The sequence below is a fragment of the Pteropus medius genome, unplaced genomic scaffold, assembly GCF_902729225.1.
Source record: "Pteropus medius unplaced genomic scaffold, Ma_sr-lr_union100, whole genome shotgun sequence".
NCBI classification, from domain to species: domain Eukaryota; kingdom Metazoa; phylum Chordata; class Mammalia; order Chiroptera; family Pteropodidae; genus Pteropus; species Pteropus medius.
In genome coordinates, this window is record NW_024349797.1 from 14454022 (window position 1) to 14472525 (window position 18504).

The 18504-nt window shown below is 42.5% G+C and overlaps 1 protein-coding gene and 1 pseudogene across 9 annotated transcripts in view; one reads left to right on the plus strand and one right to left on the minus strand.

Moving 5' to 3' along the window:
• The window catches only part of TTC7B (tetratricopeptide repeat domain 7B), a 226185-nt gene that overhangs the window by 80177 nt on the left and 127504 nt on the right, over positions 1-18504 (minus strand). For all 9 annotated transcript variants that reach the window (XR_005657575.1, XM_039884012.1, XM_039884013.1 and 6 more), the window contains 2 exons: positions 15610-15682; positions 12551-12711 (listed from right to left, as the gene is read on the minus strand). Coding sequence is in view for 8 of the 9 variants with exons in the window: in XM_039884012.1 (XP_039739946.1) it covers positions 12551-12711; positions 15610-15682 (234 nt within the window). In the remaining variant the exon portion in view is untranslated. The remainder of the gene's footprint in view (positions 1-12550; positions 12712-15609; positions 15683-18504) is intronic.
• Positions 13430-13548, plus strand: LOC120619837 (uncharacterized; annotated as a pseudogene).

Genomic DNA, 18504 nt, shown 5'->3' on the forward strand with positions numbered 1-18504 from the left:
CTCAAGAAGAAGAGGCCACGCAGTGTGCCGGCAAGGCTGGGGAGGTCACACAGCATTTCTCCTGTGCTGGCCTCACGGTCCTTGATCGTTACCCCAGTCCGAGCTCCCAGATCTGCTGGTTCCAGGGAAGACTGACACCCTACTTATTTAGCAAAAGAAAGTTCCAGGAGCAGACACCTGCCTCTACAGAACTCAGCAGACCCTCACCCTCGGCCGGGAGGCTGCGCGTGAGTGACAGGCACTGGGGACAGTCCGCACCGTATCTGAGGATTCGGCTGTGCCTCTGGTATCCTAGCCCTGCCTCCTCTTGCTAACAGGCAGTGGCTCCTGTTAGATCCCATATCAGTTACATTTTGCTTCTCATTTCAGTCAAAGTGTCAACAATCTGGAATACTCCCCCATCCCTCTAGCGATATCTTTAGAACAAACAAACAACTGACATATTTAGCTGAAATAAATCACCTCAAGAAACCCCAGTTTGGCTCATTTTTTTTTTGCTCCTGCTTCAGCTAATAGTCTCAACTCTGATTTAGTGTCCTGGAGCCAGCATCTCAGGAAAAAAGTGACCTGGACAGGTCGAACTAAGAACACGTCTGGAATCACGCTGCCCGGTTTCAAAGACCGCCTCCCGTGCCTGAGTGTGATACGTCTATAAAGGGAGCCTTTTTATTTCATGCTGTCTGCATGGACAGTCAGGACGACTTCCTGAGCACGGCCAGACAGGGTGGCGCTGGGGGCTGAGGGTGCAAAGTGAGAACGAGGCAGAGGACCCGCCCTCCCGTGTGGAACGCGGGCTGCTGAGCTAGCCTCTTCTTCACGGCGAGTGTCAAAGAGCCATCTGGCGAGTGAATGGGCGAACAGAAAATATTTGAAAGCAAGGCTTGCCCTCCACCTAATCTGGCGCTAGAAAGAAAGAATCTATTTTTCCTGAACCACAAAGCCCCAGCTCCCACGGCCCCGATTTCCCCACATTCCTAAGCCTGAGGATGAAAGCTCAAAGCTCAAGCAGAGGAATGAGACGTCTGGGCCCGTGGCCGCGGCCAGTGGCAGGTGGTAAAGGAATGGGAACCCTACACTCACTGGACCTGGAAGGGAAAGCGCCCAGGCCAGATGTGACATGGCCTCAGAGGGCTCCGTGAAGTTCCATAAGACAGAAATAGCTCCCTCCTTCCCTCCACTCAGTTCCAGGAAGGAAGGACCCCACGGGGTGCTGGGAATCTGACCCAGCTCTTTGGGGCCGGAGGCGGTCAACGCGTCTCTCTGCGATCGAACGCTGAATGGGACTCGGAGTCCGTGCGCAGAGAACCGCTCCTGTCGCTCCTGGCCTGTCCTGCGTGTCCCACGTTCTGTCTTCACCGCTTGGGCGTTCTCACTTAGTACATCTTGGAGGGTTTTGTTTTGCTCAGTGTGTTTTAGTGGTGACAGGGGACACCAAAGGCAGGACCTCTGCCTTTGGAGCTTTGACAGCAAGCCTGTATCCCTGACAGTGTGAGTGGTGGTGGCCGCAGAGGTGACCTTTGTTTCTTCTGAGGCACTCGACACATTCTGGAGTGATTCTCCCGCACACAGCTCTGTGAGCGAGCTGCTTTCCTCGGCCTGGGCTCTCCTGAGCCTGGCATAGACTTGGCAGAAAGTGGGGGCTCTATAACCATGCAATGGGGAGATGTTCAAATGATGGTGAATCTGATCATCTCTCATTGGGCTCCTGGTCCCCACCAGCTGTTTTCAGCTCAGGATTCCCAGAAGAATAATTATGAGATACATTTGGAGATTCTCTTCTTTCTCTTCTTTGCTCTCAGACGTTTTTGCTTTGTTTTCGAATAGTAAACTTGCATTATCCTAAAAATGCAAAAGACGATTACAGATGAACTGACGTTTAACTGTATTTGTAACTGTTTGATGTTTTTTCACAGTCAGCTGGGTCACTAGCAGATGCTTAAGGTGACCCACTTGCAGTAAGTAGACATCATCTTTTCATTACATCGTGGGACTTGGCAGCGTAAAAACCAAAATGGATGACAGGAAAGCACCATGCCCTGGAGGCTTTCTCTCCAGCACACCTGGAAAAAACCAGGAAAGGGAGAACTCTCTAGAAAGGAAGATGGATATTCCTGTGAGGTCTTTGAATTGGGGGACAAACAGCCACATGCATGCCTGGCACCGATCACACAGAAACGGAGAGAGGCGTCCGGGCCAGCATGACCCACCCCTCTCCCGGACAGGGCTGCTCAGGCTGGGAGAAAGGAGGGCCCTCTCACAAACAACCTGGCCTCGAGCACAGTTCTCACTTCCTCTTTCCAGTTCTTCTGCCCTCGCCTGGCAAACCCAATTTTCTCTTTCTAAGCCATTTTTCATTGACTTCTGGGAATTCTGTGTCTCTCGGCAAACATCTCCATGTACTGAAGGCAGCACCACAGGCCCAAGACCTCGGAGAAAGGAGACGGGAATAGGCTGGCGTCGCGGGGTGTGGCTTCCCTGCTTCAGCAAGTCCCTCCCAAAAGGACAGTGGCTTCAGGCTCCAGAGTCAGAGGAGCTCCAGGGCAGAAGGACCCCACCTAATCTCAACCTTCCCAAAATGGGGAAACGCCCCACCGCCATACAGGTCAATAGGGAGAAGTCAGAAAGCTGATTTTTTAAGAAAACATTAGGTGAGAGATATACAACGTAAAGTTTGCCAGTTTTAAGTGTGCAGTTCTGTGGCATGGAGGTTGCTATGCAATAATCATTCATCTCCAGAACTTTTTTCATCTTGCGAAACTGAAGCACGGTCCCCATTAGACAATAACTCCCCATCCCTCCCTCTCACAGGCCCTGGCAACCAGCATTCCACCTCTGTCTCTACGATATTGACTCTTCTAGGAACCTTATATAAGATTAACCATACGGTATTTGTCCTTTTGTGACTGGTTTGTTTCACTTAACGTAATATCCTCAAGGTTCATCCATGTGGTAGCATGTGTCAGGAATTCCTTTTTAAGGCTGAGTAATATTCCGTCGTGTGCGGATATCACATTTTGCTTATCCGTTCTTTCACTAATGGACACTTGGGTTGCTTCCACCTTTTGGCTATTATGAAAAATGCTGCCATGACCCGGAATGTATGATATCTGTTCAAGTTCCTGCTTTCATTTCTTTTGAGTATTTGCCCAGATGTGGAACTGATGGCTCACATAGTAATTAATTTATTTTTGTTTTTTTGAGGAACCGCCATACTGTCTTCCACAGCGGCTGCACCATTTTACATTCCCACCCACAGTGACAAAGTTCGAGTTTCTCCACACCCTCGCCACACTTGTTACTTTTTTTTTTTTGATAACAGCCATCTTAAAGGGTATGAAGTGGCATCTCATTGTGGTTTTGATTTGCATTTCCCTAATGACTAGTGATGCTAAGAATATTTTCATGTGCTTACTGGCCATGTGAATAACTGCTTTGGAGAAAAGTCTATTTGAGTCCTTTGCCCATTTTTTATTTTTTTTTTTTAATTATGGAAAGTTAATTTTAAACAAGCTACTGCACGACCGAGTCCACTCTACTTTGATCTGCAGTATCTCTCAGGCTGCCACCACTCTCTTTTGCCTCAAGATCCTCTCCCTAATTTGCACCTAAGGGATGGGCATCGTGGGTTCTTTATCTCGAACCATCCCTCCCAGACATCCTTCAGGTATCCATGGATCATTTCTCGAATTTAATGAGATAAACAGCTTCTTTCCTTGTGGTCCAACTTTCTATCAAATGCAAATTTAACAGGTACATTCATTACTCCGTATCCCGGCTCAGGCATAAAAATAGCCCGTGACACCTGGCCTCTCAGTAATCACTACGTCAAAACATTACTCAATATATTTCAACTTAAATTGGTTTCTCTGAGAGTCTGCATGGAAATGAGACAGAGTGACAAGCAGGCACCGTCTTACTTGCCAAGTAATGATTTTTTTTAAACTAGATATATACTTCACTTGAAGAATGATTCTAACCTTGTTTCCTAGTTTACTGATAAGATCGATAGGGGAGATAGCATAAAAATCCTGCTCACCTGGATTAGGAGCTTTAAGAGAGCATAAGCTGTCTTTCTCCTGTTCAATGCAGCATTCCCAGTACCTCGCATGGCACCTGGACTGTGGTTAGGGACTCAGTGCTTCAGAGGCAGTGGTTAAGAGAGGAGATGGCGATGCTGACTGCCTAGGGTCAAATCATGACTCCGCCACTTACTAGATGCATAATCTTGGACAAATTACTTAACCTCTTTTTGCCTCAGTTTCCCTATCTGTAAAATGGGGATGATAATACTACCTACCATAGTTCCGATGATGATGAAGTTTGTTAAAAATGTGTTAAGTGCTGATAAGAGTTGCCTATAAAAAGGCAGTGTATAAATAAATGCTAGGGATTATTACTGCTTTGTGAGTTAATGAATGAATGTTATATATGTTCACTTCTTTCCACATTGTTCCTGTTGGTGTAAAAAGAAATGCGTTTGTCTGACAATATGCTTTCACACACAAAGGGAGAAAACTGCACACAAAGAAGAGTGTTTGGAAAAGCTGTAGTCTTCCAATCAGGTGACTGAGGATTTGTCTTAGCATCTTCCGACGTATCAAAGTTACGGATCAGTAAACACACGTGGAAGAGTTGTCCAAACAGGTAATGACCCCACTTGCATTTATATCTTTGCGAGCTTCCAAAAATTACTTTTTTGTGCTCTGTGGTGACATTTGATGGTTTCTAAGTGTGCTGTTGATTTAATGACCTCTCTGAGAGCAGATGAAACATGTACATATTCTATTTAAATAGGAAAGAGTAAAACTCAAACCAATTAAAACTCTGTAATTAGGAAAGTTGCACAACCGCAATTTGTTTCAGGGTAAAAGACTGGACCCTGGCAGCAGCCGCCCTCAGCAGCCAGTGTGAGGCTTGCTGAATTAGAATAACACCTTCGAGTTACACGCAAGTTTTCAAACGCCGCCATAAGTATGATACCATCTGATACATTTTCCAAAGACAATAAATAAATAAATAAATAAAACGTCAGTTCTCATCTTAATACTTTATCTAAAAAGGAATCTCCATGGCAGAAACGAAGTCTGCGCGGGTCTGATCGGGGGCCTGTGACACTGTCTGCGGGAGAGAAAAGGGTTCCAAACACCGGCTGGCACCGACTTCTGCCTTCGTGGGCCAAAGTATTGAAGAAAGGTGGGCCAAGGAGAAAAATTATTCAGTCAAATGTGTTACTCGATTAGGAGATTTTTGCAAAGCTATATTTCAAAAGAAGAAAGATCAACTCTCTTATACCAAGTTTTGTAGATTGTAAATCTATCAGAATTTAGGAACACTGTTCAGTATAAAAACATGCGTACTTTGTTAAATTATAGGTTGGGAAAGATTCACAATGTGTTAGAGACATTTAATACATAATCAGCAAATATAAATTTTTCATCCTTTTGTTTAGGTATGTAATAGTTAAAAAGTTTAAAAAATTTTTCAACAGAAGAAGAAGGCAGTATAAGAGGAATAAAAAAAGACAAGACACATATCAAAATGGCAGACATAAATCCAACCATATCATTGATTATAGTAAATGTGAACAGACCCAAACATTTGAGATGAAGGCAGAAATTATCCGACTAAATAAAAAAATATTATCAGACTAAATAAAAAAGCCAATTATATGCTATTTAAAAGAGAAGAAATGTTTGAAGAAATAATGGCCGAGAATTTTCTAGAAATGATAAAAAATATAAACAATACCAAGCCACAGTTTTAAGAAGTCCAGTGAATCCCAAGATGGATTCACTCTTAGCTGCATCATTGTGAAACGTGAGACACCAGCAGCAGAGCAATAGGCCAGAGAGAGGGACCGGTGGTAACACGACAACAAATAAAAGTTAAACCATCAACTTCTCGACAACTACAAAAGAGTAAGATCGTGTCTGCTGTGAGAAAAGGGGAGTCTAGAACTATACGTTGGTTGGAAAAAATCTCTTTTTAAGAGTAAAACCAAATATATTTTTAGATCCAAACTGAGAAAGTTTGCCAGAAACAGACCCTCACTAAAATAGCTAGGGCGATCATAAACAACAACCAAAGCAGAAATGTTTCCTTTCCAAATTAATAAAGGAAAAATGTGTAATAAAAACAATTTAAAAGAAGGTAGGAAAGGAGAGAATAAGGCATGAAAAAAAAAACAGGACAATAGAAAGCACAAATGAGGCGGTAGACATCAATACAAATATCTAGGTATTTACAATAAATGGAAATGAACTAAATATTTTAGATGAGACTGTAGGCCTGGGTTAAAAAAAAATCGCTATATATAATGAGCACAGGCTAAAACATAAGAATATAAAAAGTAAGAGAATGGAAAACGATATTCCAAACACACTCATATGTGTGTAGATAGGTGTATGTGCACATGTATGTGGATATATGCATATAAATGTGTGTGTATGTCACACGAAGTAGACTTTGAGGCAAAATAAATTACGTGACCTATTAAACAATGATAAAAGGTTGACTCTAATAGGAAGACATAACAATTCTAAATATATAGGTACTTAATAGTGAAGCTTTAAAATATATAAAGCCCAAACTGCTCTGACTATGTGGCGAAACAGGACAAAGTACCATGCTAGTGGTAGACTGCAACATAGCTCCACTCAGTAATTGATAGATTAGACACAAAAAATATCGCCAAGAGTCAAGAAGATCTGAATAGCATAGTTAATAGCTTCACCTAATAAAATATATAAAAATTTACCCCCAATCCAGAAAACATTCCTTTTAAGCACACATAAAATATTTATAAGAAGTGACCACGTGCTGGGCCATAAAACAAGTCTCAACAAATTTCAAATTTATTACAGATTATAGTCTCTGAACACAGTTCGATGAACTTAAAAGCCTATTAGCAAAAGGTAAGTTAAAAAAACCCATATATTTGACAATCATAAAGCACAGTTCTAAAATAACTGAGTCAAGAAAATGGAAATGTAAAAATACTTAGATCTAAACTAGCAAATTTCACAAATTGAAACTTGTGGTTTCTACCTAATGCAGTGCTTGGGAAACTTTTAGTTTTAAATGCGTCTGTCAGATAAGAAGAAAAGCAAAAAATTAATAGAATGAAAAGATTTAGAAGGAAAACCAAATAAAACAGAACAAACTCAAAGAAAATAGAAGAAAAGGTATAAGAAAAATAAGAACAGAAATTCATAAAAGAGATAGTGAATACATAGTTGAGATGATAAAAGCTACTTTTTAAAAAGAAAAAGATCAATATAACAAATTTCTGGCAAGACTATTAAAGAAAAAAAAGAAGGTGCATTAAATAGTTATTAGAAATAAAAAAGAGAACCACAGATGCTATATGACAATTAGCAAATAATTTAAAAACATTATGAACAACTTTATGCCAATAAATTTAGAATTTAGATGAAATAGACAAATCTTTAAAATATATATTATATAGTATACATAACTTAATAAAATAAGAAGCAGAAGTCTTGAGTATCCTGTAATCATGTTTAAAAAGCATCAGAAGTTTTTCAATAGAAAAAAAAAGACCAGCCCCAGATGGTTTTACAAACAACTTCCACCAAAACTTATTATTCTAGGAACAAATAATTCCAATCTTACACAAATGATTCCAAAACACATAAAAAAGAAGTACTCCAACTCATTTTATAAGGCTAGCTGGCCTTGATGCCAAAACTTGACAAGGATATAATGAGAAAGGAAAATTACAAGTTCTTTCACAGATGAACATAAATGTAAATGTTCTTTAAAAAAATTAGTAAACTGATTCCATAAAAAAAGCTAATATACTATGATCAGGTTGGACTTATTCTGAGAATACAAAGTTAATTTAAAATTTTAAAGTAACAATTAATATACTAGTCATATATTAAAGGAGTAAAATCATATAACCATCTCAACTACAGAAAAATCATTTGATAAAATTCTATATCGATTCATGATTTTTAAAAAAATACTCTTAGCAAATTAAGAAGAAAGAAATTTCTTTAACCTCTTAGACTTTTAAATAGTTAAGAGCATGGATTTTTTTTTTCAAGAAATTAGTAACAAATTTAGTAAAAAAAAAAAAATGCATAAAATCGTTATAAAGTACATTATAAAACTTCATTTAAAAAGTATTTTTAAAGGCCTAAATAATTAGGCCTTTAAAATGGCCATTGATTAGAAACCCACTGTCATAAATATAGATAATTCTCCCCAAAGTGAGCTATTAGATTAAATATCATTTTAATCAAAATCTTAACGGCTTTTTTTTTAAGTTGATAAGCTGATTTGAAAATCCATGTGAAAGTTCGAAGGCCTGGGAATAGCATGGTACAGGAATAGACCCACCTCACCTAATAAATTGGTGAGAATAAGGAAAGAGTGTCAGTCACACGGAGATGGGCACAATGACCAATGGAACCAAGGAAAAGCTCAGAAACAGCCCCGCTCCACACCTGGACATTTGATTTAAGTCGAAACTGGCATCGTGGAACAACAGGGAAAGGTCTTTTCATTACATGAGGCTGGACGATTGGGTATCCACGTGGGAAAAAATTACATTGGATCCTTCACACCGTACATACATAAAACAATTCCAGAGGGACTCCTAGCTTTAAGTGCAAAAGATAACGACAGAGAGCTTTTAGAAGATGATTTAGGAGACTATCTTCATGACCCTGGGGAAGGCGAAGGTTTCCTAAATGACACAAAAGTACTATCCACGAATATGATTGATAAATTGATTCAGCCATTTTAAAATTAAAAACCTCTGCTCATCAAAAGACGTCATTAAGAGAATGCAAAGACAGGGCACGCATTGGGCAACAAAAGCACTTGAAACCATAATACATAAAGAAATCTTAGTATGAAAAACACAGCCCAGTTAGAAAAGAAGAGAGACTGCTACATGTGCTTCACAAAAGAGAGAAGCTAAATGACCAAATAAGCAAATAAAAAGGTGCTCAACCTCATTAATAATGAAGGACATGCAACTTAAACTCACAATGCGATACCACCAACTAGCAACCGCGTTGCCAAAAAATAAGCCTGACAACACGGCACGGTGGCGTGTGGGGTTACCTGGGCTCTCAGGCACTGCCGGTGGGAGTGTAAAACCGGCACAACCACTTTGAAGAACAGTTTGGCTTATTTGGTAAAACTGAAGATACACATATCCTATGACCCAACAATTTCACTCCCAGAAATGCCTGCACGAGGGCACCGGCGGGGACCTGTGCAGGAATATTTAGAGCAGCATTGTTCATGATAGCTGAAAACCGAAAACAACCTACATACCCGCTTATGGCAAACTAGAAAAATACATCTTGGTATATTTACATAATAAAATACTACTCATCAGTACGTAGTATGATAGTATGATAAATTGCTGCTGTATGCAATACAGATGAACCTCAGGAATATCGCATTAAGCAGTGAACGCGGGTAGTATAAATATGTATTCAGTATGATTCTGTTTTTTACAAAATTTAAAACATGCAAAACTAGAATTTCATTATTTGGGAGTACAGACATGGGTGGTAGAGAAACACAAGAGAAGGCTCAACATAGAACTGAGGAGGGTGGCTGGCCCGTGAGGCAAGAGGCAAAGGGGACGGGAAACTCACAGGCAATAGCGTTCTTTTTCTTAAATGCAAAAGTGGGCATGCATGTTATCGTATTATTATTTTAAATTTAATTAAGTCTTTTGCTTCTACTCAATATTCAAGAACAATTTTAAAGGACTCTAAAATACCACATTTGAAAACTGTAGTAGTAATAAGAGGAAGAATCCTTGTAAGCTATTGAGTGATTAGTATGTACGGATGCCTTAAACGCACAAGTGAAGACAGCTGAATGCCCTTGGAAGAGCAGCTGGGCTCTCCAGTGTTACCCATCCTCACTGTCACCATGAGATGATAAAAGTTGGTATTTAAGTACCTTGACTATGCTTAACAGGGACCAAAGCATTCTGTAATTCTCTGCACCAGGCTAAGAGGCTAGCTAAGTCAATTTTCAGTTCAACGGTCTGACGGTTCAGTTCAGCAGTGGAACGGTGGTAAGCGGTTCATCTCCATCTAGCAGGTACTCACCAAACATCAACTATGCACTCGGTCTGTAGTAGGTATGGCTGGGGTGGGCACAAGCAACGAGAGGCATTGCCTGGTTTCTGAGAGCCTATGGTTCTGCTGGAGACAAGCCTGTCACAAATAGACAATACTACATGACAGGTGCCCACATAATCCTCTTGAGGTTGGTGTTACAATGTTTTACCCAGGTTGGGAAGAAGCCATGGGATCCACTGACTGCATCTGGCCCAACTTTTAATAAAGTATTTCTTGGGAAGAAGTTTCTCATCACAAAGGAAGAAATACAAATATTTAAAAAGCAAACAAGTCATCCGCTGCTCTCAGACCTGCTGCCATATGCTTTGCTTTTTTGAGCTTACGGCTTAACATTAAAATAACAGGCTTGCATTCCTCAAATATCTCTACTGCTGTTCCTTACTTCACTACTTGAAAAGGCTGTCAGCTGCTGTCACTTGGAGGCATTACCACATTAGCCACCACTGTTTACTGCTTACTGGGTGGTGTGGCTATTAGTTTAATAAACCTGTGTTCGGATGACACCCCAGGCTGTCTATGCAGGAGCCACATGCCGGAGTCTAACATCTAATGAAGGTGTTGGGGTGAGGGGGAGGCAGGGAAGGCCACTTCATAAATACTGATGAGAGAAACTGAATTCAATTGCATCAGGTTGTACTTTACTGATGGGTAAAGGACTGAAGATTTTTTTTATTTTAAAGTGCTTTATTTAGCCACTTTAAGGTTCCACGGGCTAAGCAGCTTTGGACAAAATGCAGACATATACTCGGTATGCAAAACAGCAAGTTTGAGATCTGCAAGAAGTAAAATACTGCAGCAAAGCTCTTTAATTCACTCTGCATAAATAGCTGAACCTACAAAAGAAATCTCTCGTCAGAGGTTTCCTGGATTATAATGAGAATTTTCTCGATGGGGAGAAGAGAAGTGCTCTTTTCATTTGAAGACAAAGAAATGTTTGTAATGGAAATGTGTGAACCAATTCTCCAAGGAGAGCAGCTGAAATGCACTGATTAAAAACACGGTGAGGTGATGAGGCAGAGAAATAAAGCCGAAGCCAATCCACTTAAAATCTGCGGCTGCACTTATTTCTTACAGCAGAGTGAGCCCGCCTGGGCCACTGTCTACCTTCCTTCCCTCTCCCCCCAGCCCCCAGCGCCCCCTGCTCCATTACTGGCCCTGCCACCTAGACAATCAGAACCTGCCAGCGCGCAGGACTGTTTACTGTTTCTGGCCACTGTGTCCTGGTTACTAAGCTACCCCACTGAGGATAAAATAGGAACGGAGGAGCCCAAAAGACACTGTCCTTCTCAGCAAAGCCTGACCGACAGGCCTGGGGATTTGAGGGTCTGGAGGAAAGATAGGAAGATAAGTGGACTCTTCAAGCACATAGCAGTTTGTAATGACAATCTTTAGGTTACGTACGAATATGGAGTGATTCACTTCAGGAATTTCATTTCCTAGAGAATGAAACCAAGGCTCAAAGAGGTCAGGAATCTTGATCGAAGTTCTTAAAATATAATAATCACCAGAAACTAGTAGAAGCCCCTGGTCACACAGGACAAACAAGCCCCAAAGCCATATTTCCCAAGCTTCAGTCACTAGAGTTTGTTCAATGTAATTTTTGCCATATACAGGTAAACCTGTAAACATTAGCATTCACTTAATGTTTTTCTTTGAATTGATTTAAAACAGCTCATTAAAAAATTCTTCGTCTCCCTCTGATTTCCATGAAATCACACTTAGATATGCAATTACACTTTTTTCTAATATCTATTTAAAAATGTGTAACTATGCACATAAAAATGGTAAAATAAATAAATAAATAAAATAAAAATGGTCCTCCGCAATCCATCCACAATCACCTTGTGTGCCCCAAGGGTACAGACAAAAAACAAGGTAAAGTATTTTAACTTAATAAATATGACCTCACAGACTTCAGTCGGCCCTCGAACAGCACTTATATGCGGATGATTATCAATAGATACTGTAAAGGTACTTTCTCTTCTTTCTGATTTACTTAATAACATTGTTTCTCTCCAGCTTCTTTTATTGTAAGAATGCAGTATTTGATACATATAACATACCAAAAATGTTTCACGAGACTATTTGTATTATCCGTAAGGCTTCCGGTTAACAGTAGGCTGTTAGAAGTTAAGCTTTTGGGGGAGTCAAAAGTCACATGCGACTTTTAACTGTGCAGGGGGATGGGGTCCCTAATCCCCTGCATTACTCAAGGGTCGACTGTATATCTGTTTCTAAATATCACAGAAAAATAAAACTAAAGAGTTTTTTTTTTTTTTTTACTATTAAACATCAGGGTGTCCATGAAAGACTTGACAAATTAGATTGATTAGAGAGAAGGAAGTTGGGGAAAAAAATACAATTAATCACTTTTGAGTGTGGGAAAACAAAAGCCGTGGACCACTCACATAAAATTTTCTGGATATTCACTCAGGGCCATGTCGATGATGTTCAGAGCGTCGTGGTAATGCTTCTGTGCTGACAGGAGGAGGGCGAGGAGGTGAAGAGAGTTGACGTCATCGCCTTGAAGCTGAAGAGCCTGGCGGACGTACCCCAGAGCCTCTGGGATCTGGTTTGGAACAAAACCAAAAAGAATGTTTAAACATGCACGCACACACACAAGCACGCACACATGCAGAGCCACCATGTCAATATCTGGTTCTCTGTAAACATCAAGGGTTGTTTTAAAGGTAAAACCTTGTACCACATTCAGATCTTAAGCCAAGTCGGTATGTAAGCCCCAGGACATTAACCGCAAACATGGAGACAGATGCTCTCTTCCTGCAATAGTCTAATCAATGAAGTGACACCAGAGACCTTGTTTCTCTGCATAACTGCCAATACCAAATCTTTTATTTCTCTCTAAGTAAACACTTTGTCTTTTTCCACAAAACTGATCTACTTTTGATTATGCCTAATGTAAATTCACTATAAATGGACACACATACAAATTGCCGGAGGCTTTTAGTGAAATTAAACTGCCTTGGCTGAACCGTTCTCATTTTTCAAAGTATTACTGAAATTAAAGTGCTTAATAAGTTATAAAACTTTACCAGAGCTTTCCAAATGATCAGACACCTGTGCTTCTTTGCAAGCTCCTTCGTCCTAGATCTCCATTAGACATCAAGGAAATATGCAAACAAACAAACAAAAACCCCACACCTTCCCAAACGACAGCCCCAAATAACTCGATCCGAGAAACAAATTACAATGCCACATACAAAGCAGATGTATCCAAATTCAAGTAGAATCAGACACAAACTTAATCTTCAAAATGCAACAGCTGAGTCTACAGCCATGCCACCCTAAATGTGCCTGATTTTGTCCGATCTCAGAAGCTAAGCAGGGTCGGGCCTGGTTAGTACTTGGATGGGAGACCACCTAAGAATACCAGGTGCTATCGGTGTTAAAAAGAAAAAAAACAACAGCTGTTGAAGACTGTCTTTAAAATCATCCAAGCACCATGGTTGATAAAATGCACACATAATGAATATTACACACCCCAGATTCCATGCAGGTTTAGCAGTCACTTGGGAGAATCAGAACCGAAGTTGGATTTTGAAATCGAGCTCGAGATTACAGCTCCTCACACAGCTGCCTCTGGACTCCTTGCCTCCAGCTCCGGGCCCATTGTGGACTTCCTCTCAGGTCTTCTTCCTAAACGCTCAGCAAGCTCACTCCTTCCTAGGCGGTCACGACTTCCGTTTTTTCCAAATCTGTTAAGTTTTCCTCTCTGAAATTTGGCTTTTGGTGGATTTAAGTTGTAAATGCTGGCTATACAGGCTTTTTGCTTTGAGCCACAGAATCACGAGGATATCAGAGCTGGAGGAAAGATCATAGCCTGGCCGAACTCTTCGTTTATAGGGAGGAAGCTGAGTCCCGAGAGGGGAAATGACTTGACCAAGGTCACTCAGGGATTGAATGACTGAGAGTGGCTCTAGATCTTCTGATTCCTCTCTCATCCTCTCCTAGTCAAATGGCATTGGCTCTAAACATAAGAGGGCCACAGTCCCCCTGCCCACGGTCAGCAGGGAAATACTGCCACAGAGGTCTGGTGTTGTCATACTGCATGCTACGAAGGCTGCTGACACCCACGAGGCTCCATTCGCTTATCCATTTCTCAGGGTGCCAACTCACTGTGTGAACGGCACTCAGCCTGGTATTGTGGGGAGGGTCGAAAGGCAGGGGACACTCGTGGTGTCGATTTGCAGAAGGACCAGAGCAATCAGGGACAAACTGATCCAGGGATCAAAACGATGTCCTTAAGGGAAAGCTAACTTGAAGGAATTCAGAGCTGGTCCCTTCATTCGGCGAGTGCCCCTGAGTGCCTATCACCTGTCAGGCAGTGTTCCAGCTGCCAGGGTCAAGTGGTGACATGGGTTCTTGCCTCATGGAACCTCGAGCCTAGTGCAAAAGACACGGGACAGGAGAGCTGAGCAAGAGGAAGGAGAAGTGCAGGCTGCTGCAGGATGGAGGCTCCACAGAGCCGGAGAGAGAAGGTCCTGGTGGAGGACAGAGACCAGATGGCCAGTCCCCAGCCCACAGCTGTTGCAGCAGTAGCTCTTGCTTAGTCCAGCTGTGAGCCACACCATGCCAGGGGAGAGGACCTTACAGAGGAGGTATCTTGGTTTCCTGAGTCCCCAGGTCGTCAGTGGGAGCTACCTCTCAACACCATTCCCAGACCTCCGGGAAGTCAGATGCCTACAGCCCGGGCCTGCCAGGGGAATGGCATGTCTGGGGAACTGACCTTTGATTCACCCTCCGGTCAGCACTCAGGAATGTGCTGGGGTTACCACCAGTGTCTTTGCACCTGGTGGGCAGGCAGGCATGTGGCCAGAGTCTCCAGAACAGCTGGGAGGGAACGGGAGGTGATAAGAATGGCAAAGGCAACTTCTGGAAGTTACCGCTGGGAAGAGGAAGAGCAGCAAAGCCTGCCCCTCCAGCAAGAACGCTCCTGAGTCTCTTTTTTCAAGGAGCCGCTGCATGTAACTGTTCATATCTCCCATGGGTTTTAAAGAAACTGGTGTCTTTGCCTGCTGGCATCTTCCTGTTACCCTTATGGCAACCAGACCCCAACCAGTAACCCCAACCAGAATCCCCACCATGCTGACAGCTCAGGACTGGGCTCTGTTGGCAAGGGACATGGCTCTTTGATGGCTCCTGGGTTCAGGGGATATGCCATGTGCTGCATCCATGTCACCATCGGACCCCAGGTTGGGCCCTCCAGATCCGTGGACTGAAACTTCAAAAGCCAAGCCTGGCACACCTGTGTCTTCACAGCTTATGCTCAAACTGACCAAAACACTGGGGACTTTACTGTGAGGAGCCAGAGCCCTCTAGGCAGAGTCCGGGCTCCAGGTCAGCCTCAGACAAATGGAGGACCAGCTACCTGCTCACACCGAGGCGCTGAAGGAATGGTATCAACACAGAAGGTGCACCAAGTTTGGGAAGCATGAGAGAAACTGACCTGTCTGGAGATGGCAAGCTGCAGGGCCAGGTAGAAAGCCGCCTGGTGATCTGTAGGTGACAGGCTGTGGGCCCTGGAAAAGTTTTTATGACTGTTAGTACCTGAAAGAGGCCATTTTTACTTTCCCTATTAAAAAACGCATTCACATTTGCATTTTTAGACCAAGGTCACATATTTAACTGTTTAATGTTTCATTTAGACTCTCCTCTTTTGTTCACTAACAAACGTATGCAATTTTCCACTCCACTGTGTGTAGACATGACGCAGGAGTCAGTCTGGGCCCCTGAAGTGGCAGCTGGTGATCTGCAGCTTTGGGGAAGAGCCTGGGGGTGAAGAATCCACAGGCCCTGAGCTCTGACTGCATGGGGCCCCTGGGCAGGAGAGGCCCACGTGTCATGCTGGGACGTGGTAAAGCCATGAGTGTACTTGGCCAGGCGACAGCAGCTTTGGTTAAGTTTTGGCTTGGCTTTAATGCTGTTTCATCCAAATTTCTGGATTGCAGAGAAACCATATGAAAATCAAGACCTGGCTTTGCCTGAAAAATGAGGTTTTGGGTTCTGATGAACTATAGGGAGAAAAGATAAAAAATACTCTTTCGGTTTTTTGATGTTTCTACTAAGTTCCATGCAGCTTACTAATGTAGTTCATGTAACTTTGACACGTAAGACTGTGTAGCCAAACACGAGGTTTAGTTTTAATAACTGGCCTTTGACACCGGATGGGAAGAGGTCGCCATACTGGTCTCCTGATTGTAAACACGGTCATTCCTTCTTTTATATGGAAGTCAATTGTATTTCACCACGAACAACTCAAATTGTGACTGTATACAAGACATAATTCAGTGTTTAACTGTCTGGAGGGAAGAGAAAAACTTCCACTTTCTTGAAAGGCATCATGGAGCCGACTAATTACAAACGGTGGGACCCAGATAGTAAACAAACCTTCATGCCGTTCTGTCAACATTCTGTGATTAAAGGAGGATCTTCCATCAGCAGAAAACAAACTCCGGATGAAAAAGAAAGCCAAATCATTACGGATTCAACAGTGGCAAACATGCCAAGAATGGCTTTCTACAAGTAATAGGGCCTTTTAATGGAATTGTCCGTCTGCTGTGGGGAAAAAACTAAAAAGTCTTTCAGGTGTTTGCCACCCAAAAACGCATTTAGTCCAACAATCCAGGACATTGTTTGGGCAAATGTGGTAAAGCTCATGTACGGAAGAGCCTGGGGGTGAAGAATCCACAGGCCCTGAGCTCTGACTGCATGGGCCCCCTGGGCGGGAGAGGCCCATGTGTCATGCTGACGAGGTCTCTGTTCTTTTCTTAATCTTAAGAGCAAAGGACCTCAACTCCCATCCCTGGATATTTTACCAGTATTGTGTTCAAGATGCAGCCTTAGGACGCGTCTCACCTTCGTGTAAGATGCTATTTGCCCGCATTGCCCTTCTAAATGTCTTTTTTCTACCAGTATGCCCCAGTTTTTATTATTTCCTACGTACTGGTTTCCCATGAATTTGTACATCAGAGAATCTTCTTTAGTGTTCACAAGAAGTGAGACTGGAATGTCATGGTTTCCGACTCTCTCAATTATTCAGGGAAAATGAACACAAAATTAATTATGAAAAGACTCTGAATTACTTAGCATCCTTTATTTTATCTCATCTTCTTTCATAATTAAGAAAAGGCCAGGTTTCTACAACCCTCCAAAGAATTCCTCAGAGCTATAATTTTCTCAGCCCAGTTTAGATTTTTCTCGAATGAAGCTACGTCAGATCATGGCCGCCTCTACCCAACACCCACCAAGCGAAAAGCTGGCAGTGGTCTGAGGAATGTTAATGGCTATGAGGATAGTTCTGACCACAGGCCCCACCCTGGCCTCAGCAAATGATTATTAGCTGTCAGCCACAGCTGTGAAATAAAACCAACCAATGCTAGAAATCTTGGCATTTCTGGGGTGCATTAGGGCAACCTCTGAAGAACTGCCAATTTGGCTAATAATGGCTATCCAACTGCCAAATTTCTAATGAGGCATGGCTTAAATGTACACATTTTTTTAAAAATCTTATTTTGATTATTTTGCTGATGAGTTCAAATGATCACTTTAGCCTATGAAAGAAAAAAAGAAAATAAGGAGAATGCCAAACAATCAAGAAAAACTGCACGGTGTGGATCTCATGAAACTCTAGAAAACTTGCTGCAGTTGTGCAGAACGACTTCAGCTATGTTTCCTGTGGCAAAACCACCTTGGTGAGCCCACGGCCGACCCACTCGGTGGGCGGAAAGACATTAGCACTCTTGAAAACCGGAAGCCTGCTGAACTCTGCTCATGAATATAAAGCAGCCCAATAAACTCCACTTGCAGGCGATGGGTGAGGGGCGGAGCTGCTAAGAGAAACCCAGAGACCTAAAAATGTCACCACGAGGATGCTCACAAAGTGCTCACAAAGCACCTCCGCATCCATTAGTTTAATTTCTCATCCATAAGGAAAGAATCCATAAGGAAAGAATTGTTGGACTGCTGGCTCCCTAGGCCACCCATCCACCCATCTATCTATCCATCTATCCATCCATCCATCCATCCATCCATCCACCCATCCATCCATCCATCCACCCACCCACCCATTATTCGGTACCTACTGTAATGCCAGGCCTGTGCCAGCCTCTGAGGAGCCTGGAGAGGAATCATATAAGTGCCTATCCTTAAGGAGCATCCCTTCTGCCTCAAGTGATGACTACCATGCAGAGGGTGCAGTGAGGGGGCATGCCAGCTGCTATTGGAGAGCATGGGATGGGCCTCCCAGACCATTTGGCTGGAACCCAGGATACCTTGTACCCTAGTGCTCTCCTAGACTCTGGTTCCAACATCCTTTAGAGCTGAACCAAGAATACAGAGAAGG